The 26,101-nt window shown below is 36.2% G+C and overlaps 1 protein-coding gene across 1 annotated transcript in view; it reads left to right on the top strand.

Moving 5' to 3' along the window:
• LOC114060902 (usherin-like) overlaps positions 1–26,101 on the top strand; it is a 316,442-nt gene that overhangs the window by 94,238 nt on the left and 196,103 nt on the right. The window contains exons 19-20 of the mRNA XM_027890772.1: positions 3,299–3,412; positions 5,758–5,919. Of these exons, the coding sequence (XP_027746573.1) occupies positions 3,299–3,412; positions 5,758–5,919 (276 nt within the window). The remainder of the gene's footprint in view (positions 1–3,298; positions 3,413–5,757; positions 5,920–26,101) is intronic.

Here is a 26,101-nt window from a genome sequence, read left to right as displayed (position 1 = left end):
GGAGCTGGGATGAGTTTTTTTAAAGCTGTCAGCCAACTTCATTGGATCATAGGCTATTTTTTTACTGCAAAATTTATTTTGCTGTGCTATAAATTAATTCACGTGTATCAGTGATGATCTTTGCTATGGGACTGCTGACTTCGTATTTTAACGTAGTCAGGCGCTGAGTGTAAATTTCACTGACTGACTGAAAGTGCAGGGGAAATGAGTGGGTAATGAGAGCAGAGCAGCCAGTTCTTTAATTGAATTAAAAGCCGGGTGACACCAAGGCAGACACCTGTCCAATTACAGACAGGCCAAGGTGTTTACCATTGCTGTACAAGCGATTTGAAGATGACAGAAATCTTTCCGCCCACAGATTAACATAATGAAGGAGAACAGATTACAGTGGATGCTGGCCAAACAGATAGGATGGCAGCTGAGAAAAAAGTAGTTTGCTGAAGTATGTAAATAAAATCTGTGCACTTTCTATTGCCTACCTATGCAGTACATCTGTTTCTTTGTTGAAAGAAAATAGGGCAAGAGTACATGTGAAGGAAAAACATTGATTAGGAAACAAACAAATCATTTTATAATTTGCTACCTTTGCTGAATGAATTTTTAAATGTAAACCTCCTTTTGCAAAAGGATTTAGTTACTTGTTTAGGGGTTTTGTGGGGTTTATTTTTTTTTCTTTTTGCAAATTTTTGCTGCCTTTCACAAAGCTATCTATGCAATGTGAACTCTGTTCTGCTGCAGTTGCTTTATGTAAAAGCTTTCTAATTTGTCAAAAGTAAACAAAACAGCCCAATCCCAACCTTCTACAGATATGGGCAGCCTTCTGGATATGTCCTGCTGCAGCTCTCAGTGCCTGAAGCCATTGGTGACCCTACCGAATGTCTTCTATCAGGAAATGCAAGGAGCATTAATTCACTGCTTCATAAGAAAGAGTGCTATAAGTGCTAAATGTACAAATAAAACTAAATTGCTTCCTAAAGCACAGCAGAGTGAATAGAGGTGGCATATACACTATACTGTGCTCCTCTTGACTGAGAACTTGCAAATGTCGCAGTTAGAGGATTTGGTTTCTGCTTCTGTTTATTTGCAGAAGGGAATTCCAACAGCAACTTTTATTGTTTCCTGTGTTTGACCCTCTATGATCTGAAAATAAGTCTTATGCAAAAAAGGATAATTTTTTAACTAATGGAATTTTTTTGATGAAGAATTTATTGTAGATTCTAGTACTTCCAATATTTTACAGGGATAGTAATGCCTAAAGGGAGCATATAAGAAAGCTGGAAAGGGACTTCTTGCAACGACGTGTAGTGAAAAGACAAGGGGTAATGGCTTTAAACTGAAAGAGGGCACGTTTAGGTTAGCTATTGGGAAGAAATTCTTTACTGTGGGGTCGGTGAGGCACTGGAGCAGTTTTCCCAGAGAAGTTGTGGATGTCCCATCCCTAGAAATGTTCAAGACCAGGTTGGATGGGGCTCTGAGAAACCTAGTCCAGTGGAAAGTGTCCCTGCCTATGGAGGGCGGTTGGAACCAGATGATCTTTAAGGCCCTTTCCACCACAAACTATTCTATGAAAACATCATTATTTCCTATTTTCTGCTTTTTGATGGCTCTTAAAAATATCTGCCTTCCATCACAGGAAGATTACGGGGACATTTGCTTGGGTGGTGGCTGACACAGCATTCTTTTCCTTTCCTGTCACATTTACATTGGATAGTAAGATGTCAGTACAGCTTTCCACTGTTAATTAGGGATTTGCAAAATCAAAGCTGTAACCAAAGCAAGCAGATGCTGATCAACTGGTTTTCGTTTAACATTACTCTGAAGTATGAGTGATTACTTCTGAATATTTCTTCATGTGTATGAGTGGAAGTGCACCTCAGAAAATTCAAATAGAAAGACAATTACAGTGCCATCCTTTGAAGTTTTTTGATTGATTGCAAGAAAAGGCACAAACATTACTAATTCAGTGAAAGCTAGGCTCACATTTTCCATGTGAACACACCTGTTAGTAAACACAATATAAACCTTTGCAGACTTTGATTGTTCTACTTAGAAAATAATGTATTTATGCTGTAACTGTTAACTTCCAACATCAAATTCTCCAGGCCCTTTTTATCATTTTAAAGGGCTTATGTGGGGAAAAAAGATTTTTTTTTTAAATGAAATGCAAAGTTATGTTGCATTCTCTGTAGTAAGCCAATGATGAGTAGTAATATGGACTAATTTTGTCTACTTGTTTGTGTACATGTAATGCTGGGGGTTCTTTGAGGTATTGGGAGCTCTTTCTGGGGTACTGGAAGCTGCTTATAAAATGCAGTGTTGGTCAGTTTTGAAATAACATAGTTTGCTGAAATGTTATTTTTTTTAATGAAAAACCACATGGATTTTACCAGAGAGCTGTGAGAGTCAAGGTGAGAACATGGTTTGAAATAAAATTTGACATGAATTGGCCTTCTTTTAATTATGACTGCATTTAGCTTGCTTATTACTTTATTGTTGGACCTATTGTTGGACCTGTTTGAAATGAGAGCTGCTGATGTTTCTGAAAATCATGGTAAACCAATTTTTTCCCTTGTAATTCTTTTGTATATTGTTGTTTAAAATATTGTTTAGGTTCCTGAAGTGGTAAGAAGTGGCCTATTATATTTGCTATGACAAGGAGCTGATTGATAAGTGGGAATCTAGTAAGTTTTCTTCCCTAACACAAGCAGGACCTGAAATATCAGAAGTTTACAGATCTTTTTTTCTTGTAAACCTTTGGGTACTGTGTCACCTTAATTATGTTACTGTAGTAGCATAGTAAATGTACAGTCTGAAGTAACGGAAGATAAGTGGAATGTTTCATACAAAAAAGATTTCAGTTTATGGATGAATAGGGGCAATGTTGGAGAGGAAGCATTGAAAAAAATTTGTTCTGGGAGACATTGAAAATTCCTTGGAAAACCAAAATGAATAACTGAAAAAACTTTGTGAGACAGGGACTAAGAAAAGAACTCCTTTATTGTCATTGTTTACTTTAACATAAACACCTCAGTTTTGAAGCAGTACCTGTTACAGTGAGCATAACTAAAGAATCTTAACTGCATCTTTAGTATTAAAAATGGAATAAAATACCATTTACTGTTAATTTATTTTACAAAATTTAAGTCATGGATGATAGGAATGAAACCTTGAAATAGTTTTCCTTTTCCACCTGTAACAGTGGAAGCCTGTAACGGAAGGAAGACTTTATGTCACTTCTATCTGTGTATGCACATAATCAGTCTGTACATGCACAACACCTTGCTTTCCTGTGTTGCAGGCGTATTGACGGGCTTGCATCCCTTCACAAACTATGCTGTAACCCTAACTGCTTGCACTTTGGCTGGCTGTACTGAGAGCTTGCATGCATTGAACATCTCCACTCCACAAGAAGGTAAAGTAATTTCAAAGGTCTTGACTTCCACATTTCAGTCATGAATAATAAAACAGGAGAAGAGCTAAACGCTGCAAAGCCATTTGCTGGAAAACCCCAACCTAATTTGATGACAAAGTGCATTGCCAGACCATAATTGCTCCATTTTTTGGGGGGGTGCGAAAATGAATCAAACTCCATACCCTTTAATGACATGCATCTTTAATAGCTGTAATGCAGATTAATGGGCTTTTTAATTGCTGTTACATTGTTCATGCAAGAGCCTTGTCATTAATATGAAGCATCTGAAAGATTAATGAAAGCTTCCTCATTTTACTATGGCTCAGAAGTAAATCTAGAGACAGTCTGACTAAAAAGAATTGATTGTATGGCACAGTATGAAATTGAGAATCAAATGGTTGATTTCCATGGTTTCTTTTAACCGCTAAACACCAGCAATAGGCAACAATTATTTCAGTGTGATGAAACCGCAAATGCCGATTGAGTTATTTATTAATTGCTGTTCAGATTTTCCTTTTTTTTTTTTTTTCTAAACACTTTCACAAGTTGTTGTGCTCAAACTTAAAAGGTCGTGAGTATAAATTAATGCTTCCTATGCTTATATCAAGAACAAACCAGGAAGAAAGAAAAAATACGTTCAGTTCTGACTTCAGAGACAAGGCTGATAAGTAACGCACATCAATTACAAATGCTCTGAAAATATCAGTGACATATCTAACTTCACTCTCAATTAAACATAAAGTCCACATCTCCTGTTTCTATCCTAAAGCCATGTTAATCCAGTTAAAATAATCAGTTACTCCAAATCTACACCAGTAGAATAATGAAGACTTTGACATGTATTTATTGGACAGTAGTTAATCTTCCATGATGCAGAGTAGTTTTCAAAATTCCCTCCCTCCCCCAGTTCTTTTTTTATCTTCTCATGTAAACTAGGTAATAATACAGTACCAATAAAGCAAATAAAATTTTGGCATGAAGTCATGTGAATTATAGCCATAATAATTAAAAGAATGCTGCTGTGTTGAATTGCTGCCAAAGCAAAGGCGTTGTCTTGACGAGGACAGTACTGAAGATTGCAGTCTAACATTGCTAGAGCAGAATTTTGGTGTGACCATGTTAACAACTCCAGCAGCACCAGTCAAATCAGAATCCAATTATTGCCTCTTATATGTTCAAAATAAACTGACAGATTGTCTGGTGGCACTCTCCATGAGAAGGTGCAGCCTCTGACAACCGAATAGTTATTGGACCCTGTGATGTAAACATGAAATACAGTATTTACGTATTTCTTTCTGCTGTGACATAGTAATTAAAAATAAATTGTTTATGTCTTATTTTATCAGCTTAGTGAATAAAACAGGAATCCAGGAATAAATCCAGGTGTCCTATTGGAAAGGTTTAGGCAAGTGTAGCATTTTTTTAATTTTTCTTTTTTTTTTACCTCCCCCCACCAGAGATCAAATAAAGCCATGGGGAACATGTGTTTTATCTCTCAGAAGAATTGAACAAAAAGTCAATGTGTGGAATTTCTATTTTTGGATGTTCTTGTTGCATGCTCTAAGTAACAATAAATTGGGGATACAGGAGACAGACACCATATCACACCCTCCAGCTATCCCTGTTTCCCTATTGAAACATTCATTACTTTATATTGTTTTCACATTGCCAGCCACTGCTAGTTATTGTTTTAAATTGCTAGCACAGAGCTTGTAAATTACAAGATATTTCTCCCAGACTAAGGCCCGAGCCCTGCTCTCCTTGTGATATTCAGTGGGATTCCTTGTGCTTCTAATATATAACTCATTGGAACAGTGAAAGAACTCGACTTTTAAATTATTATGCATTGCCAACTTCCAGTATATTATATATATAAAATCTACATTAAACAAACATTACTAAGTGTATTGAGTTTTGAAGAATTTGAAATAAGGGGTAGTACCTAAGAACACATTGCCTTCATCTGTGATTGGAATGATTCCTTTGTTAATAGGAATAAAAAGCATGAAGGAAGAGAAAATAATGTGTGTTAAAAAAAGGACTGCACTAAAATCATGTACCCCTCACCTTGCTCAGTGTTATCAAACTGGAAAGATAAAATTATAGAAGCATTATTATTCTCCTAAACCCGAGGTGTATGTCATCATCTTCACAGAAGTTTCTGTTTGGCTAGGAATGCTCACATGAAACAGTAGGCTTCTCAAAATACTGGTATGTTGTAGACATAAAATCTCTTCTGAAATCTCAGCTTTACCAAAAATCATTCTGGTAGTAGCTTATCACCTAAATTCTTTATTGTCTGTGTAAAGACAATATAATATAATGTTATATGTTTTTTTCACCAGCCCCTGAAGATGTGCAATCACCTACAGCAATATCCTTTCCCACATCCCTGCTGATGAGTTGGAGTCCACCCAAAACACCCAATGGTATTATTACACAGTATACTTTATATATGAATGGAATACCAATTTACTCTGGAAATGAAACTAAACATATTGTAAAAGGTGAGTTCTCTGCTAAGGTTGAGTGTCTAATGTGTATCTCATAGTTGCTATGAATAATTGTATGATTAACCTCTTCTTATTTCAGAGGAAAAGAAAAATAACTCTAAAATTGACTGGATGCACTTCAAACCCTGATGGTTAGAACTCTTTGTTGGGACTCACAGAAATTAACACCACTGTAGATGGTGTACCGAAACCTTGTGCTGTATTGCCCTCTTTCACAGGATCTGAGTCATCTTTTTAATGGTTTTATAACATTTTGATCACATAACATCTAGCTCTCTAAGCAAGTAAACTGCAAGCTGTTGAAGACAAGGTATTATGTACAAGTTTAATAGTTTTTCTTCCTGTCTTCCTTAGATATTCTTATTTATAGAGACAATGCATTGCTTACCTGAATAATCCATGTTTTATTAATTTATTGAAAGTATAAACTAATAATCTGTTTTCTTCTGATATTAGTTATGCTGTGTGCCAATAGTCAGGTTATATCAGTACTCTTAAACTATTACAAGGAAGCTAAATGCCTGTTGTTTGGCAGTACAGTGAAGCGTGGTAATCTGAGTTCCTATTTTAATGTAATTGGTGTAGTTTAATGAAGTATCCAAATTATTTGTTCAGACATTATCCAAACAACAAACAAAATTAATAAAAACCCCAAGATATGGAGCTAGAGGTATCATAGTACAGCATAAGCACTATTCTGGACCCATCAGAATTTGTATATGTTAATAGGTGCAAGTAAAAATAAAGCATTTAATAGTGGACAACTCAGGGGGGAAAGGGTACCAAGACCCTACTTTCTTTGTAATGTAAGACCTTAAAATTCAAAGCCATTTCTGCATCTTGAGTTAGTATAAAACATATTTAAAAATTCATATAGTTCAAATTTCTTTGCTTTGCACAGGCCATAAGCTACTGGTGTGGTGGGTCAGTTTTGACACTGAAAAATGAATCCAGTTAGAGAACCTCCTGAAGGCTGTTGATGATCGCTATAATAAATAGTGCACACTTTAAGTCAAACTTTTTCATTCTGTATTCAAAGGTAATGGATTTTTCGTAACCATAGTAACCTTAGTGTATTTCTGGATAAATACATGAGGTATATACATTCTGGTTTTATTTTTGAATATAAACTACCACATTATGTATTACTAATAATATGAAAAATAGGATATAGGTTAGCATAATGACAGCTCAAACTAGTGTGCATTTTTCTTCTGCAAAAAAATAAATATTTATCAAAAGAGTAGGTTCAATTAATTTCTCCCCCATCTCCCCAGTTTTTTGGTATTCTTGCAGTGCCATTTATCTTTTTTTTTGCAAGATTTCCATGAATCCCTCATTGTGATATCAAAGCACCATTCTTAAAAATTTTGAAGTGAAAGTAGTTGTGCTTCTGATCTTATTAAAATCATTAATGAAAGTTCATCACAGATAGTTTTACCACTGTGTTCACCTGCAACCTGGCTGTAAATGGCAAGCAATGTAAAATATTTGACGAAGTGTTCACCATAATGTATTTTGTTTGGTTGGTTTTAGATTCATGTCTGATTGTAGTCTGAATTATAGGTGAAATGATGTTTATTGATAGAAATTATGGTCAAGTAACTTTTGGAATTCTTTGAAAGTATAGGAAAGCATAAGTTAAAAAGGGTCAGGACTTGACTCCTCCTGTGCTACCTCTAAATCTTGAGTGATATGTCAGAATAGATTCAGCCGAAGTAGTCAAAGGAAGTCTCATTTGGTTCATAAACTTTCTAGAGAAGCTCTTCTCCTTCCATTTAGAAAATATTTTTTTTTTCTAGAATTTTTTATATTTTTATATTGAGCATTTCATGGCTTTTATTTTAATTAATTTTTAGGCAGACATGGATGTAAGGAGAAGAGAAAATCTTACTTATTCAAGAGAGAAGGCAGATGAATCGAATTGTGTTAGTGTATGCAGTACAACACGAGAGCCACTCTTGCCCACCATTATGAACATGGTGTGGAGATCAGTCTGTTTACTTTGGAACCATTTTATTTAGCTGCCAATTTCTCACTCTGCCTGAGGGAGAAGTGGCAATGTGAGCCAGCAGACTGGGATTTGGGTCACTAGAAATCCAAGTCCTTTTGAATGAGGCTTATTCAAGATCTTGCTTAGATCTGTATATATCTTTAATTTTACTTGATTTTTGCTTCCTTTCAGAGCCCAATATTTTCTACTTTATAGGTTAGATTTAAAAGAGGTATAACATAATATTCCTATCCCCCCCCCCCCCCCTTACAGTCTTATGGTGAAAAGTTTTTGGCTTTGGCTTTTGATTGTTATGCAGGTCTTGGCCTTTTCCATATAATTATCCTTTTCTTTTCCATGCTTAGGCTAGTGTTGTTGGTGACTTAATGCCTCAACATAATACGTTACTGACTCTAAACAGAGAAACAAAGTTCATTGTCTCTGACATCTGTTTCCTATTTATTCACCAAAATTATTTTCCTAATTTACTTACTATATGACTTAGTTCCTGACCAGTAGTTTATACCAGAAAGTCATAGATTCTCTCTGTTTTTTTGAAGTACTGTATCTGTTGAAATGTGATGGGTTTTTAAACTTTTCTTTTTAAGAAGACAGCTAAAAATTTGTACTTTGCTGACTTTCATTTCAGACCATGGGAAGTGCAATCGGTTTAGGCCCATGCTGATTAATCCATAACTTGAGGAGGGATATGTTTTCTCAATACCATAATTGCACATATATTGTTAGCTTAATTTCTGATCTTGACAGTTGTTGAGGGCTTGAAATACTCATTGATTTTCATGGAAATTCGAGGGTTTGTTTCCTCTAGGGGCTGAGCTGTAATTAAAAAGGAAACCCTTTAAAAGCACATATGGCAAATGTACACTTTACCACATTGAAAAGGGAGACCCATTAGGCATCCATCATCCATTAGTGCCTTTAAATATTGTCTCCATATTGACAAATTCGGTTTCTGTGTTGTGAGTAATAAAGCACTGAAATGAAGCCAGCCTCTCTACCACAACACCTGTGTTAACTGTCTGTCTCTGATTTTTCTGCTTCCCACCTTTATTCATTTGCTTTATGTGGTGTGTGTTCTACTTCCTCATGCAATCTGGGTTGTATTTCACATTCTATGTTCCTCTGAAAGCCTAATATATCCAAGGGACAAGTGAAGAGGAAATAGTCCGTGATCCCAGGTGGAACTTGAGCTGTGTGAATCCGTGCCCCTGTATTCGTACTTTCATTTCCTCTGTCTGTGAGTGCAGAAGCTCCTGTAATCAAAACCAACATCTGCAGCTTAGGAGAGCAGTTGCAGTAGGGTTCTGCTCCCCAAACCTGCATACCATGCTGTTCTGGAGGTTACTAGCAGCTGTGAGGAGATGGAGGAGCTTGTACAGTTAACTTTAGAGCTCTGAACTTAGATGTACAGATCTTAAAAAGGCTTTTGATTTTAGGAAAATTTGAGTTGATTTTTCCTGTGGAGAGGAAAATATCCTTCTTGTTCAACCAAACACTCACAGGCAAAACTGAAGCTTCTACTTTGAAACGTGGAGGTTTCTTCATGTAATTATTTAAACAAGATTTTTAATTTTATGCAAGGTATTCCTTTTTGTTTTTTCCTTAAAATTAGTCTCAGAAATTTCTTACCTGCCTTAGACAAAAGAGCCAATCGGATGGGGTTTATTCTGAAAAGTATTCTACTACAGTGGCCACAGCTGATGGTGCCAATACCACCAGCAGAAAAGTGGTCTAATAAATGCAGAATGTTATAGCATAAGCAGAGACAGTGATGCTTAGATGTGACCCAAGTGCCAAATTTTATTTTGATGGAAACCTTATTGTCAAGAAGAAACTTCAGAAAAAAAGATTAGAACAAAATATTCCCCCCTTCTTAAATGCCCAGGATTTGATGAACTAAGAAAAGCTATTAATTGCTTAACATGTTTACAATGGGAAATGACTTAGTAGATACTTTAGAAAACAAAAAAACAAGAAGTATAATTCTGTCCTTGCACTGAGCGTGGCATTAGGTAGGTATGTGTCCATTTGCTGCAGCAGTTCTGTGCACACTGTGTCTCACTTTAAAAAAATCCAATGCACAGGCTGGAAGGTGCAAAAGACCTTTCCCGGTTCTTCGTTCACGAAGACTGGCCATTATATATATATATATAATTATAAGGTGCTTGACAATGTTAACAAATTGTGTTCATATAATTTTCCAGCAGAATCTAATGGTTCTCATCATGAATCTTTAAAAGGAAGATGTTCTTATTAAGAGTCAGCTATATGAACCTTATTTTTCTCTGCCAACCTGAAAGAAGTGTTTCTAGTTTTTCAGGAAAGAGATCCTGTCAACTATGTTACAAGGACAGATCCTCAACTGAGTTAAATAAGTATAGAGTTATCCTAAATTACATGCCCAAGTGCCGACGTCCAACACCCAGAGTTTTTAAAAATATGTGACAGAGTCCTTTTACGGGGTTGTTGGGAAAAATATTAAGCAGAGCCTTGGTAAATGTGAGAAGGAGCTATCTTCACAATTTTTTTCTGAGAGCATGAACTAACCCTTGGCTTATTCAAATTGTTATTTGACCTGAGTGTGGAAAGGCTGATCCTAAAAAACCAGGTTAGAATGGGAGCCTTGTTTTTCTGTGAGGAAGAGACAGATGTTTGACATCTGTTCAATCAGGGCTTAACATATCTGAACTTAAAAAAATGGGAGAATCCCATTTTAGTACCTGTATTTTTTTTATGGTGCTCTAACCCAGTAGTGATTATAGTACACAACATGCACAGCCATGTGCAATTACTACATTTTACTTAAAATTTGGTAGGATTTTTTCCTTTTTATCCCTATGAATACTACTGCCTGTTTTAAATGAAAGATCATGATAATAAAAGCAAAATCCATCATAATATCAGTATTGTACTAATTACCAAGTGAAACAATCTGAGCAAGGAAATCCACCATACTGTACATTGAAGGTAGTTTCAATAAGATGTATCACTGCTAGAAGCTGAACCACTGAGAAGAAAATCCTTATTATATTAGATTTAAGATGTAGTTCTTGTGGTTACTTTTCATACAGTTTTCAGCTATAACAATGTTTAAACCAACAATGTCTATCCTTAAGGATTTGCATTACTTTTTTTAGGTCCTGCTCAAAGATGACAGGCAGCTTTTGCCTTAAAGGACAACCATTAGACAAATTCTGTAGTCCTCTGGTATGAGTTCATTTCCCATCTTCCAGGTTGCAGTGAAATACATATAAATAACAAATGTACCCAGTCTGTTCTTTCACTAGAGTGTTTTGGAAAGAGTTGTTTGCTATTCAATGTAATGTTAGTGCTAAATTTGTGTATATTATAACCTTGAATGTCACAATTGCTCTTTTTTTTTTTTTTTTGTGAAGCAGAGACTTCTTTAGAACCATGGTGAGCAATTAATGCTAGTTTTCACCTCTTCCCAGAGAAGTTATTAGAACTGGTTATCTGAAATGTCTTGCTTGCATGTGATCCAGTGAGAGATGCCCCAGTGTCTCACCCTTATTTTAGGGTCTTGCAGTGCTGTGCAACAATGCCAGACCAACACCTTATGTCTGGTTTAGCAACATCTCCAGCTGATGAGTCATAGAGGAAGTACCATGTTTTCTAGGATGTCATATGAAGAATGCCTGCTGCTTCAGGCTTTATTCTGGCCTGAGTGTGCATTTAAGTGAATATATTGGTGCACCTGGCACTAGAGGGCAGGGTACACCAGTCTTACAGGAGAAGCTGCCTTCCTCTAAAAGTTCTAGGCATGTAAGAAAGCACATTTGATACACCTGAGTTGGCAACACTGACATTGCCAGTGACTGGTACTATCATAATTAATTCCACAGACCCAGAATGCAGATTCAGCAGGCACAAAACCAAAGGGCAAATGGGCTGTCTGAGCCTGGTGTTCCTGTATTTCAGCCTCAGACAGAAAGATCTGGTGCACTCATTGGACTTAATAATACACATCTGGGGAATTTAGAGAGGAGTGGGCCAGTGTAAGGGTAAAAGCATTATGTTTATTTGTAGCAGCTCTGTTGTATCATTTTCTATTGCAGTGCATTAGTGCAGTGTTAAATAAAATCTGCTTATTTAAAATCCTTTTAAATAGTGTTTAAATATTTCCTGCTGATACAATCTGCTAAAGTAGTTATCCTTGCTGCAGATTTCAGTTAACCTTGTCGCAGATATTAAGCCTGAAGCTACACAGACTTTTAGGGACCTTGATTATAGAGCAAAACCTAATGGTGTCATTATAAAACCACAGCTGGACAAGCTTCTGGAGTCCTTGTCCTTTGATCAGATTTGGGTAACACAGCAAGCCAGGAGAGAAATCACGCTAACCCTGCTGGAATTGCTGAGCTCTCAGGTTGCTTGAGTACCACTTTCTAAAAATTAAAATGCAACAAATTATGAAATGAGAGCAATTGGTACCTTCCAATCTTTCATATGTACCAAAGAGAACTGGAGCAAAATAGAGCTAATAGCTGTAGAACAGGGAGAGTATTTTTTTCCTCTCTTTCCCTTCTCTCATATAAGAATTATTTTGACTGTAGGCTCTGTTTCTTTAAACAATAAGAAGAAAAACATTGATTTCCAGGCTTGTCTGAATTCCATGACAAGAAATAAACCCACTAAAATCACTGAAAAATGTAAAACACGCAGATTATTTTGTCCTGTGATATTACTTCAAAACTGTTTTTCAGAATTAAACATATGTAGGCTTTTTGTTCTATATTTTCTCCTTCACAGTTATCTAGATTGGTTAGCAGACTTAAAGATTCTGAGATTTCTTCAAAAGACAGTGGTCTACTGAGGGGGACAGATTTACATCAAGAGTTCATTGAGTTCAATTTTTAAAATGTGAATTTACAATTTGACAGCCTTGCAGCCTTTTTTCTTCTTTTAATCAACCAGCAGAACTTACTATCCACGCATTATTGTCTTGCAGGTGGTCCTCATTTGCACGTGGATTTGTAGGTCTTCTCCAAGACATCCACCCTGCAGTTAGATAGCAGCAAATTCTTCTTTTGCCACTCTCTGAGATCAGTTTGTTGTAATGTTGCCTGTGTGAACCATTCTTGGGTAAACTGGCTGAATCTTGTCTACCTTGCTCTTGGATCTTTTGAAGTGTGTAACCTGTTTATCTGCATTTTGTGTTTTGTCAGCAAGAATTTCATATAAAGTGATATAGTTTGTGAACTGTTGTCTCATGGTGACCACTGTTTGTTACTAAACATTGAGAGATCTCCTTAAGATTTCTAAGAACTAGAATATGCTTTCTTGGCCATGATGAGCTCATAGCCTGAAATACTTTTTGTGGGACCTTATTTTCAGCAGTATACCTGGTAATTGTGGCTTGCCTGAAGCTACTAAGGCAAAATGGTGGGTTCTGTTCTGGTTTTCATATTGCTGATAAAACAGGCAAGATTTCATTCAGTCACATCATTGTTAACATCAGAAACTGTGCAAGGTTTTATGTTCAAATTATAAGTAATATATTTATGGATCAAGAAAAGCATCTTCACTTTTCTAAAAGATTTTTGAGATACTTGGTAAATGATTTATGCTTACTTTCAGGTTTTCTTGACTCAGGTAGATAGAGATATGACACCTCTCTTACAGATGGACTAAGGCTAAACCTACTGCTTCAGTTTGAATCTCTTGGTATCCTGAGGACATACCTCACTTAGCTCTAACTTAGCAGGCTTAGATAGACTGAGGCTGCCTTCTTGGTATTGCCAGCTGCATAATGAAGCTTCTCTCTGAGTTTTTCCTCATGCCCTGGAAAACACACTAGTATTTCTCCTTACTAATTTAGGAACATTTAGTCTCCCAAACTGCTAAACACTCGATGTATATTTAATTTAAAATAGATATTTTATTCCATGCTGCTATTTCAAATAGTGTTGGTTTATCAGATGTGATAATGTTTTGACAGAGCAGTACATGAGTCTCTCTTTGGCTAATGCTAGACACAGACTCTTCCCTCTATACCAAATATATCCAAAATTCCAGTCATGGAATATTGATTTATGGTGACAGTGTACAGGCAGGTAACACCACAGCAGTACTTCTAGACGGTTCCCAAACAGGGCTTCCCCTTTCCCTTGTTTTTATAAAAAATATGTCCATGAGGGTGTTCAGTCATTACTGAAATATGTTCAGCATTTCGTTTATTACAAAAAACAAAGCTATAATGAAACAAATTTATGGAAAGGGGAATCTTTGGTTTTTTTGCATGTGTTTCAGACTTGTGATTTCAATAAATCTGAGAAACTTCCTTACAATTTGCATTTCTAAAATAATTAAGTCCACGCTTTCCTTAGTATTTTTCATCTTTCACAAGTCTTGTCTTGTGTGTGAGCAATACAAGACTGAGTGTTACAAGGTCATAAAATAGTTGGATATAAGTTTGATCTTAAAAATACTTGATGGTTAGTGTGACTGGAGGAGTATTCCTGTATTTTCAAAATCTGTTTCCCTATCCTCCTAAGTTATGTGGAAGCATAGATCTTGTCCCAGACAGCATGAAAGGTATTCTAGGATACTTCTTTTCCTGTTGAATCACTGCCAGAAATCTAACCTAGGTTTCTACACCGATTACCTAAATTGTTTATGTAAAGCTTAATAGACTTTTAGTAAGTACTGAACTCCATCATGCTTTTCACTAGTCTTTCATGAAATATTGTCTTTTTATAATTCTGATTGAAATATTTTTCATAAATTGTTATTGGACTTTGAAAGGTGGTGGGCTTTTATAATTTTTCTTCCTTTCTTTTCTGTAGTTTTTATTTTATAAATAGAGAGACACATTAAAATGATGTGTTACCAGGAAATTACCTAGTACACAGGAAAAAACATCTAAGTGAACATAAAGCTAATCATGTAAGAAGAACATGAGATTAGTGTGCTTTAAGTAATGCTTAGACTTACGGTCTTAAGATGAATGCAAAAATGGATGATAAACATTGATATTGTTTTTGTGATGGCTGCTTTGGACGTACCATGTTCCTTGATTACACATATACATTTGAGTCACATTTACAGTCTGCATATCTCGATTTTTTTTTTTTTTTTTGAATGTCTGGTTATGTTTAGGGCTACATAAAGTTGTTCAGAGGTGACAATAGAATCTGGCTTATTAAGAGATTCTGGGTTCCTCATTGCTTACCTATCCAGGATCATTAGCTAGACTAGGTGAGTTCATACAAAGGATGCATAAGTGCAATTTTCAGTCTATGGTAGGAGAAATGTTTGGAGTTAAAGAAATTATCAATAATGAAAAGTAACCAATGTTGATAAAGTATGTTGATAGCATCCTTTTGAAAGCTGAACTTCAACACTGGAGCTATTTATCACTTCATTTTAATAGTGTTATTTGTTGTCTGATAAAGGAACAAAAATTCAATCCAATTGGCAAGAATTTTTAAATGTTCTCATGAGCTGGCTGGCTAGCCTTTTTATCAGCTCAAGGGTAAGTTAGATTAAAAGTAGTATTACTTTCATTTCCACTAATATGTTTTGATTTTTTTGAGCTACAGCTCTTGGGATTTAATACTGTTGTTACTATGTCACGTAACAGTTTTTAAGCTGTTAAATTGTAGTAGGAATTAAAATACATGCGCAATTAAAGTCTTCCTCCCAAGTTTGCAGACAGAGAAAAAGTACATAGAAAGTTTGTCATGGAAAATTCAAAATCAAGTGAGATTCACTGAAGAGATAAAATAAATAAATAAATAAATAAATGTTACCATAAAAAAGAGGTACAAGTCTTACCTTAACTATGAAAAGAAGTTGTGTGGCAAAGATTGAGGCAAAATAGCCAAATGTTAGTTAGAACTAGAAAATAATTTAAAATATTTGCATGCAGGACAAAGGAAAATCCCGGTGGAAAAATAGACTAAGTTCAAAACAATTGAGAAGAATTAGGAGGTAACTTTTTCACCAAAGAGCTTATCCCTAGTTGTGCTTCTTTGGGATGTATATGAATCAATATTGTAGTACCTCAGCCTGAGAAACAAAAAATATTAAAGCAGCTATCACCAGGTAACAGAGTACTTCTTAGAGGTAGAACTGCTGTGGAGAAAAGCCATAGGTTCAGCAAAATCTGTGACCTATCATAAAAATTCTGGTCCTAACAGGTATTTAGAGGCTTCAGCAGAGAGGCTGAAGATGTGAATGGACACAGAGATTCGTGTATTTCCCCTGGAGGTCCAGCTGGAGGAGCAACATGTCACATTAATTGTGAATCTTAGAGGATTATAGAATGGCCTGGGTTGGAAGGGACCTTAAAGATCATCTGTTTCCAACCCCTCTGCCCTGGACAGGGACACCCTCTACTAGACCAGGTTTCTTATAGCCCCATCCGACCTGTCCTTTACCGCTTCCAGGAATGAGGCATACACAAGTTCTCTGGGCAACCTGTTCCAGTGCCTCACCACCTTCACAGTAAAAAATCTTTTCCTGATATCTGATCTAAACCTACTCACCTTCAGAATCCACTCCCCCTTGTCCTGTCACTACATGCTCTTGTAAAAATCCCTCTCCATCTTTCTTGTAGTTTCCTTTCAGGTACTGGAAGGTCGCAATTTGGTCACTCTGAAGTCTTCTCTTTTCCAGGCTGGACAGTCACAATTCTCTTGGCCTTTTCTCATATGAGAGGTGCTCCATCCCTCCAATCACCCTGGTAGCCCTCCAACTCACTCCAACCTATCTATGTTCTTCCTGTGCTGGGAAGTTTCAGTTGCAAGTCCTGTGTTCTCTTAGTCGTGTCCCTGAGTATCATAAGTATCACATCATAAAGATGACACCAATAATGTGACCTAAAGCAGACACATACCCAGCAATGACTACTAATACAGTGCCTGTTGCTTTTCTGCAAGAAAGAAGTAGTGATTAAAAAAACCTAAACATCTATCTATCTGGGAAAAACAAGTAAAAATTTGTGAATCAGTGGCACTGAACAATGTCCTGTGTTCTATGTAGGCACGGCTGGGGGGGAAGAGGGTTGGGGTGAAATACGAAAGCCTCTTAAGGGTTTGCCACTTGTGAATTATGCATCTCACTCGCACTAGTAGGCGTAAATGCATCATTCTAATCTGTTCTTATTACTTATTTATAGCACGCAGTTGCACGTAAATTCTGTGCCTCCTTTGTAGAGGCTTACCATGCTAGTTAAGGTATGCAGATATTTCAGGGAGCCTACACAGACAACTTTCTTGGCTTAGCATTTTGTTGCCAATTAAAGGGCATAAACTTCAAGCAATAAATTTAGCCAGCTCTTCCCCCACCATTTACAGGAGGAATATGGACATGATGTAAGAAATAAGGTGTAGGATCAACAGATAATAAGAGCATTCATCTTGAAATAAACTACTCTACATTATTATTATTTATGATAGTAACTAGTATTAATAAACTACACGTGGGATAGAGGAAAAGCCTGCAACAACCACTGAATTTATGAGACTGGGGACAGATGCATGCTCTTTTTGTTATATCGCTGGCACTGATCGATTTGTATTTTTCCCTGATGATGGTTTATGCCATTATAACTGTTTGGTGGCTCCTTACTATTGACTTATGGTTACAAAGCACTTCACAAACGAGAACAAGCCTCTGGACGTTATATCCTAATCTGCACATCCTATAGACACGCCGTAATACAGAGCAGCTGACTGCACCACCTGTGATCTGTGTACCCACAAACATGATTTATTCCAGTAATCCCAGTTTAATGCCTCACATCAGATTGTGGCAGTTATGTTATCTGATGACATTACTGACACTACATGACATAACTGAGTAGTGCATGTCAAGTTGAAAAAAACTTTGGGCTTTTCATTCTTTTGGTTTTGTTTTTGTGTGCATGTGTTTTTGAAAATAAACATAAAGAGAGAAAACTTGAAAAAGAGAAATAAAAAGAAACAAAAATGGGGGATGGAATCCAAATAATTTTCCCCAATCACGCATTGACTCCACAGTTGGGACTGTGGAGAGAGGAGAGCCTGTAGAAGTACAGTATATTTTACTATGCTGCTAATTCCCTGGTCAGCTGAAAACTAGCTCAGCATTTGTAGTCTTGCAACAGATTTAACTTGCTATAAATTGTTTTGTTTAGGATCAGTGCTCAGAAGCTGAGTCCTCCCACTATCCTTGTTCCAGCACTACAGTAATGTTTTGGCAACCCCCTTTATCCTCTGACTATATTTCAGATGTACAGAGCTGTTCTGGTCCTGGGAAGGTGATAGTATCTCTTCTAGAGAAACTATTAAATCACATGATGCCTTGCCTGGATGGTGAGAGTTGTTCTCTAATCATCCTGCATGCCTGGTACTATACAAAATGATGGAACAAGCTACCCATGATGGATTTAAAATGTAGATATTGCTAAATAAACCTCATAACCTATAAATCACTAATTTAATCTACCTGTAGTTGGTGGCAGTTCAAACTGCCCTTGTCATAGTTTTCCTGTTTTGGTTCCAATTTCTAGTCTGACTGTGCTGTATCAAGCTTCTGCTTGTTTGATGGATTTGTTTTTGTTGAGTATTTTGTTCATTAAAACAATTGTTTTGAGGTTAAAATGGTATTTAGTGATTTAGTATGCATATTGAATTCTAATAAGAAAAATCTAGTAGTAACATTGTTTGATTTTTGTCAAAGAAAATATTTCTTTTGGAAATTAATTTCTTTAATCACACCCCTCTTTTTCTTTCCTTGGAGGGAAAATTTAAAAAATAAAATACAGTGTTGAAGAGTTCTAAATTGTCTCAGATACAAAGAGAGAAGTATAGAAAACTTGCAGGACTGTTTTACACATTTTCAAATTGCAGTGATGCTTATAAAAATAATTTTAAAAATACAATGTTGATACTTAATGTCTCTCCCCCCGAATTTGATTTAAAAAGATAAGCCTGAATCTTCTTGTCAGCAGTAGTAGATGTTCCATGATATTGGATGGGGTGATTTTCTCTGGAAATTCCACTTTCTAAATCATTGCATATCCTTTTCCCCACCTCCACTGTATTACTGAAAGGGAGTTCATGGGAACAGAGCATCCTAATTGCTTTTCTATGTAGCACTTACTATCTTATACCCCTATATGGTATGTAATCTTCTTTGTTTCCTTCTCTCAGGTTGTTTTTGCAGCCTCTCTTCCTAAGAAAGTGTTTGTAAGTCTGTGCTATCTCACTGCTATTTTGCAGACAGACTTTATATCTGCACTCTGTAATATATGCTATTCCAGATGAGACCCCACTGTTGATTTATATAAAATGAATAGTAATAGTTGCTGTATTACTTACCATACGTTTGTATATAACTTCATATCTTACTGGCTTCTCTTGCCACAGCGGCACACTCATATGTGTTCTTCAGTGGGTTGTAAAAGTGGCAGTCTGGCACTTCTTGTGGCCTGATACAATTACCTCAGCACCAAATGTTAGGTAGATCTGAATTTTGTTTCTCCCACTGCAGCAAGATTGGAATTACTTGGGATGTACGTCTGCTGGTGAGCCAGAGGGTCCTTGGTCATACTAATGTGAATCCAGAGTAGTTCCAGTTTTATAGGAGCAGGTGTCTGAGATTCAAATTTGCAATGTATTTACCTGGTGCAAATATATTTTCCAGTTGTGAATATAAAGCTGAAGTAATACAGAGGTAAAATGTGTAAAACACTTTTTTTTTTCTTTTTCAGTTTTGGGGCTAAACATTGACTAAGACATTTCTTATGATGTATACTAACAACTCCCCTCTATTGAAGCTGATGGAAATACAGTGACTGGATTGGAAGCATTCATGAATGGAAATTTTCATTTAAATCTTAGAATAAGGCTGCTTCATTCCATATGATGTGTAAAGCAGTGAGAAAGAAAAAAATAAAACTAAGATAGTGATACTGACCACAATTGCTTCTCTTCATGTGCCTGGTAAAAATTAATGTGCTCTGTCCTCCTACTGCTTTCTCTCCCTTTGACCTTCAAACTGACTTTATTTGTCCAGCTGTTATAATTGAAGTAAACTAGAGAAACAGTGAGTGGTTTTAATTCTTGTAAGCAAAGATGTTACTTGGAAGTTCATTGGGCTCATCTGATGATGAATGTTTGCACTGGCTGACTGGCTTTTTATTGTTTTGGCAGTAAGAGAAACATTTGAAAAAACCTCTGGATGGTGAGAGTTGTTCTCTCACCATCTGTATTTTTCTGATGTTGACTAATGATGATGAGTCAGGAGAAAACGTGTCAGGGACGTAATGGGAAGAAGGTTTCCAAGGAGCACTGTGATTCTTCTGTGGTCAGTGACATGACGTCTTTAGAATCACATGAGGAATCAGGTAGATTAGTGGGTGGTAAAGTGTTAAGAGAAGTGTAAATGCTCTTCTCTGATGTTTTGATTCTGCTTTTCCTTAACCATGTGGTGTGGGGCTCTCCGCATGATTTGAGTTTTCTTCAGCTGATCATCTTTAGGATTTCAAGCTCGTACATCCTAACTGGAGAGTAAAAGCAGCCTGAAAATGTACCCATAGCAGCTATCCCAGGGATGTGGCTTTAAAATGAAAGACTTATATTGCAACTTTTGTAATGGGGTAGGAATAGTAGTCATGTTTAAATAAAAAGAAGTGTATCTATTTAAGTGAAGATAAGAAATAAAATAGTTTTACTAAAATAAAAGGGAAAAATTAAACACATTAATCAGGAATGGATGCTGATGTGGCCTTGTGAATTGGCCAGGCATGAGTTTGGGCTCAAAGAAGTACAAGAGTTTGGACCAATAAATAGCAGAAAGTTTTTCTATGCAACAATTGAGGGTGTAAGAGAGCACAACCAAGAGACACTGTTACTAAAAGTGGAAATAAACTTTATAATCTTTGCTGTTAAAACATAATTGTATTCAAAAGCCTTAATGTACTTTGGAGCTGTCTCTTTTCCAAAAGTGCCCCTTTTCCATAGTCCTACCACATGCGTGTAAAATCTTTACTCATTGTTTGAAATCATAGCAAACTGAAATGATTAAAGATCCTTTTGTTTCACATTTATGCCAAAGGGTTTTTTTGCTTGAATATAACTTTTTTTGTACAGTCTGACACGTAATTGTCATGTTTTCACGTTCCCATGTTACATGGTTTTGTGCCATGCTCTTTATTTCCTAAGATGGGACCTGAAAATTTCCTGGATTTTTCTTAAGTGTAAAATTCTCAAAAGGAATGAGGTTTTCATAGAATGGTCTGGGTTGGAAGGGACCTTAAAGATAATCTAGTTCCAACTCCCTGCCATGGGGAAGGTCACCTTCCACTAGACGAGGTTGCTCAGAGCCCCATCCAACCTGTCCTTGAAACTTCCAGGGAAGGAACATCCACAGGTTCTCTGGGCAACCTGTTCCAGTGCTTCACCACCCTCACAGTAAAGAATGTTTGTTTTTTTTTTTTTTTTTTTATGAGTAATTTGGAAAACCAGAAATATTTGCTGCTGAACAAATAGTTTCTAAAACACATCAGCATTTGCTGGCCAGTTGGAAGCCAAGTTTTTTTTGTCCATTACGTCAGTCTTTGGTGGTTAGAGAGCAGAATAACAGCTTGCGGTGCTTCCTGAAAGTAATTATTTGAGACCCTGAGTTTATTTATTTCTCTTTATTTCTTGGCCTTGTTTTTAATGGCTTCACAAAATTCTTTTAATTGTTGCTCTGCAACACTACAGAATCACATGAACATTCTTAATTATTAATAATATCTGTTAGAATTTATCTTGGAAGATAACTGTTTTCTTCAGTTAATGGGCCAGTTGCACATGTGAAAGGCCTTGCTAGTTTAGACAATTAAGTACACAAGCACACAGTTTTCTTTGGCTTGCCTCAGCTGCATGAAGTACCTAAGTGGTGTCATTTGTGACACTGTTTTTTCTGAATTATTTTCAAGGGAATGTTGAGTAGGGTGTGGGGTTTGTAGGAGATCTATGAAACAATGCAGTAAAAGTATAATACCTTTCCAGAGAAAGTTGTACATTAGTGAATGTTCTTTGAGGGTGATCTGTGCTTTATAAACAAAGCAAGCAGGAAGTACTATACTAAAAGTTAAATATGAGTTGTTGCCTGCTTTCAGAAAATGGTGGAAGGCAGAGGACTGCTAATGGTGTCTGATGGAGCAAGCCTGATAATGTGATCTTGACACTTAGCATAGGAATTAAAGTGGGTTTTTTTATTTATAAAAATGAGAATGTGTCATTGTTGTATCTGGTGATGGAGATTTATGGTCCCAAAGAGTTTATCTTCTGATTAAATATTTAGTTACTGTGGGTTAATGTAACAAGTTCTGAGAAACAAGATGAGAGAACAGAGTAGGGATGTGAGTAATGAGCTGAAGTGTTCGTACAGTCTACTTGCATAAACTACACGGTGATTGGAATTCTTTGGAAATTTTTCATTTTCATACTCTCTCAGCAGGTTTTTCTTTGTTGTACTGCTAACAATCTCTAGCTACAATGCTGCTGTATTATTTTCTCTTGAATGTAACAATGGGATAGCTATTGTCTCGATTATTTTCCTGAGAGGAACTATGTGGGGTTCCTTACGCAAGTCATGTGAGCACTCAACTAGATGGGACGTTGCCATTTCTGGCCCTTAAATTAATTGCCTGAAGTCAGGGAAAGTGGAAACAGGGTGGAAGAGGGGAGGAATTGCAGTAAACTTGAATATCAAATATCTTACATATAAGTTAAAACATTGTAGATATTATTACTGTGTAATTATTAATGTGAATGGTGATGTGCTCTGATGACCTGATGGTAAAGCTCATGTTTTGTTATATCTCTAATTTCAGGTGTTATGTTTTGTTTTTTTCTTTTACTATACTATATTTTTCTCTCTATCTTAGTAACAAATTCCATATTAAAAGTAGCACTGTAATGTTGCATATTGTCTTTCAATGACTATCCATTAAATTTGATCAAAGCAAAGTGAGTGTTCTTACAGACCATGCAAAGAGGATCATTCTTTATTCTTTCTGTCTCATGCATTGATTGTTCTATCAGGACCTATGCTGGTGGTTAATAGCAACTGCGTAGATACCAACTACTATAGTTGGTTAGTGGGAAGTTCCACATAGACCACGTATGTAATAAATGCAGTGGTATGCAAATATTGATTTTAATGATAGCTATAGTTAACAATTCTCCTGCTGACATGTCAGTTAGAAAATAATTTAGTTTGTATGTATTGCCTCTGAGGTCAGAGGTGAAAAGGCAGGTTGATCCTTCCTCTTCCTCTCTGCCACCTTTTTATTTGGGGAAAGTGGGATTTTATTTAAGTTTTTTTCCTTTGTTTTGTTTTTGACACAAAAATGCAGAGTTATTTTTCTGTCTACCTACTACTTTAATAGGATGATTTAAGGGAATCCTTTACCCCCAACAAAGTGTCTTTTTTAATCTATCCTTTGGTGCCCTTGGCCCTTCTGAGTCTAGAAATGAAAACAGGACCAAATCCTGAATTGTTTTTTTTTTTTTTCCCCGCAGTGAACTTCTATAATTTTTAAGTTTAGCTTTGTTTTGGTAAGAAATAAGTGGTTTCAGATAGTAGTTATTGGAATATTGAAATAAAAAACATTCGATCTTATTTTAAAGTGACTGAGGGAACTGGAATTGTAGGATATAGCCTGATAAAGAAAATTTGTAAAAAAAAAAAAAATTCGGTTTTTACTGTAAGTTTAAAGGAAATAACTGTGCCCTTATTGGGCTCATTTTGTTAATTAAGATCAATGAAATCCTTCCAACCAACAGCATGGAATCAATTGTAAAATAACATATAATTCATGCTCTATATTGTAAATTATAGTTTGTTTGACGTTAATCACTGAGTTTTCCATGCACTGGGGTGCATTTTCCTATAACACATTTCCACATAATGCTTGTGGATCCATTTCTAATGTGTTTGAGAGCGATCTGCTTTTCATGTCCACAATTGCCTACATTTGATCTTATGCAAATCATGCAATCAAGCAAATGGAAAGCAAGGCATTATTGCTAGAGGACCTTGACAAAGAGTGGCTTTGTAGTTTTAAGAACCTCCTCCCTCCTCCTTCATCTTCATGTTTGTGTCTGTAGTTGTTTGAATCTGGTGATCCATTATGAAACACATTGAACTTTAAATAGGAAAATACTTGCCAAATCAGATCGTGACAAATAATTGCCTTGATTAAAATGTAATATGATTTTATTGTTCAGTTTGTCAGTTTCTGGTTCTATCCTTTTAGAAATACTGCCTACAATTATTTGTTGGCTCATCCAAACCTTGATGAAGTTTGTGGGGAGATTTAATGGGTGACAAAGCTCATGCTCTAGTTTCTTTGTTTTCTACTGCTTCCAGGCGATATTTCTTTTTAACCTTTCACCACTTAGTCTTTGAGATTACTTTGAAACTTTCTATTGGGCGTTTAGTAGACAAAATACTTCAGTGTTAATAAATTAAGATGAGGAATAAAGATTTTCTTTGATCTTGTTGACATGTTGCTTTTTTCCCCATATTTTATATATTGACTCTCTTTTTGTTTTTGTTTTTTTTTTTTTTTAATCTCCTATCTTTCCCTTCCCTCTCAGTATGCTTATCAGTTGATTCGAAAGGATCTCACTGCTCATATGTGCTGCGTTTCCATTTCTTGTTATTCTTGTGGGTTTTTTTAAAATTTACATGTTTGCCTGTCTTGTCTTTTTTGCTTTTTACGTTCTAGAGACTGAGAGATACACATAGTAACTTATAGTCAATTATTTTTTTCAGAGAGGGAAATAAAAAATGTCCCCCCTCTTCAAATTACACTAGGTATTTCCAGAAACTCTTATGCCTTCAAGTAGTTCCATCAGCTACAGTGTGCATCAAGCTACCTTTTTAAAAAATAGTAGTTCTAGATGTGGAATTTTCCTTAAAGGAGGAGAAAATAACCCTCACCAATAAGGAAAAGAGTGATCCACCACAAACAAATAGAAGAGACATCCACTTTTTCTCTTTTCCATTCCCTTGTGTTCACTCTGCAATGTGAAGCCTCTCAATACAGTTTCAGCTTAGAGAGAAGAATGCATATTCACTGTTTACAAGGTTAGCAAATAAATAGGTGCCATGAGTTGATTTCAGCTGTTTGTTTTAGGATTGCTAGAAGTAAAATCCTTCTGGTCACTTGTTTGCACACCCGCAACATGAAGTATCTGACACTTGTGGCACAGACTTTCAGCTCCATCGGTACTTTTCTGGCTTCTCTGATGGTAGCTGCAAGGAATAAAGGATCCAGGAAGGTGTACACTGATGAAGGCGATACAGTCGGTGCAGTATGTGGAGTTTACTTTCCCTGCTTGCTGAGCCAGCTTGAGCACCTGCTCTGGAGTGTGCTTTCCCCCTCTCACGGACATAAGCACTGCTTAACCCTGGTAGAATCAGTCCCATTATGTTGATTAAACATGTCACTGTGTTACAGGCGTTCACTTGATGATTTTTAGCCACAGCATTTTTTTTTAACTCACACTTCGCCGTGTGCTCCATAGAACAATACCTCTGAGTGATACAGTATTTTCAATAAAAATGCACAAGTTCGTTCTGTCCTCACACAGGATGGAGCAAATCAGAAGAAATTCCATTCCAGCAGGGATTGAAGTCATTATAAGAGGGGAAGACTAATGGGAGAGAAGTTGGGTCTACAACATCTCTGCTTTGGTGATATGTTGCTCATCTAATTGCAGTTTTTGAATTTATTCTCACAGATATTTTTGTGCAAAACTATAGTTTGCTACTACGTGGCTCTGAAAACACTACCATTTGTTATGTCTTGCAAAAACTTAGAATTTTTCTGGCATACTGAAAAAGTGTGTTTTTCCCACACACGTCTATAGCATGAGCATTTTACTTGTATACCTTATACTGTTGCCAAAACCTCAACTGTAAATTTCTTCTTAAAGGGTTTGCTTGTTAAAGTCTGTGATTTGTATTTTAATTAAAAAAAAAAAAAAAGGAAAAATATTAGAAAATTAGGTCTGTATTACTTTCATGCAATAATTTTTCTGTCAAATGTTCCTTTATTAGTATAGGGAAGCGTATATGATGCTAAAGATCTTTTAGAGCAGCAAAAATGCTACATTTTATTCACCATTTTCTGCAGTAATTGAAACTCAG

Source organism: Empidonax traillii, unplaced genomic scaffold (assembly GCF_003031625.1).
Source record: "Empidonax traillii isolate 1590-97213 ecotype Southwest subspecies unplaced genomic scaffold, ASM303162v1 scaffold296:size1881848, whole genome shotgun sequence".
NCBI lineage: Eukaryota > Metazoa > Chordata > Aves > Passeriformes > Tyrannidae > Empidonax > Empidonax traillii.
The sequence above is the reverse complement of the archived record's forward strand: the minus strand, read 5'-3'. Positions and strand labels throughout refer to the sequence as shown.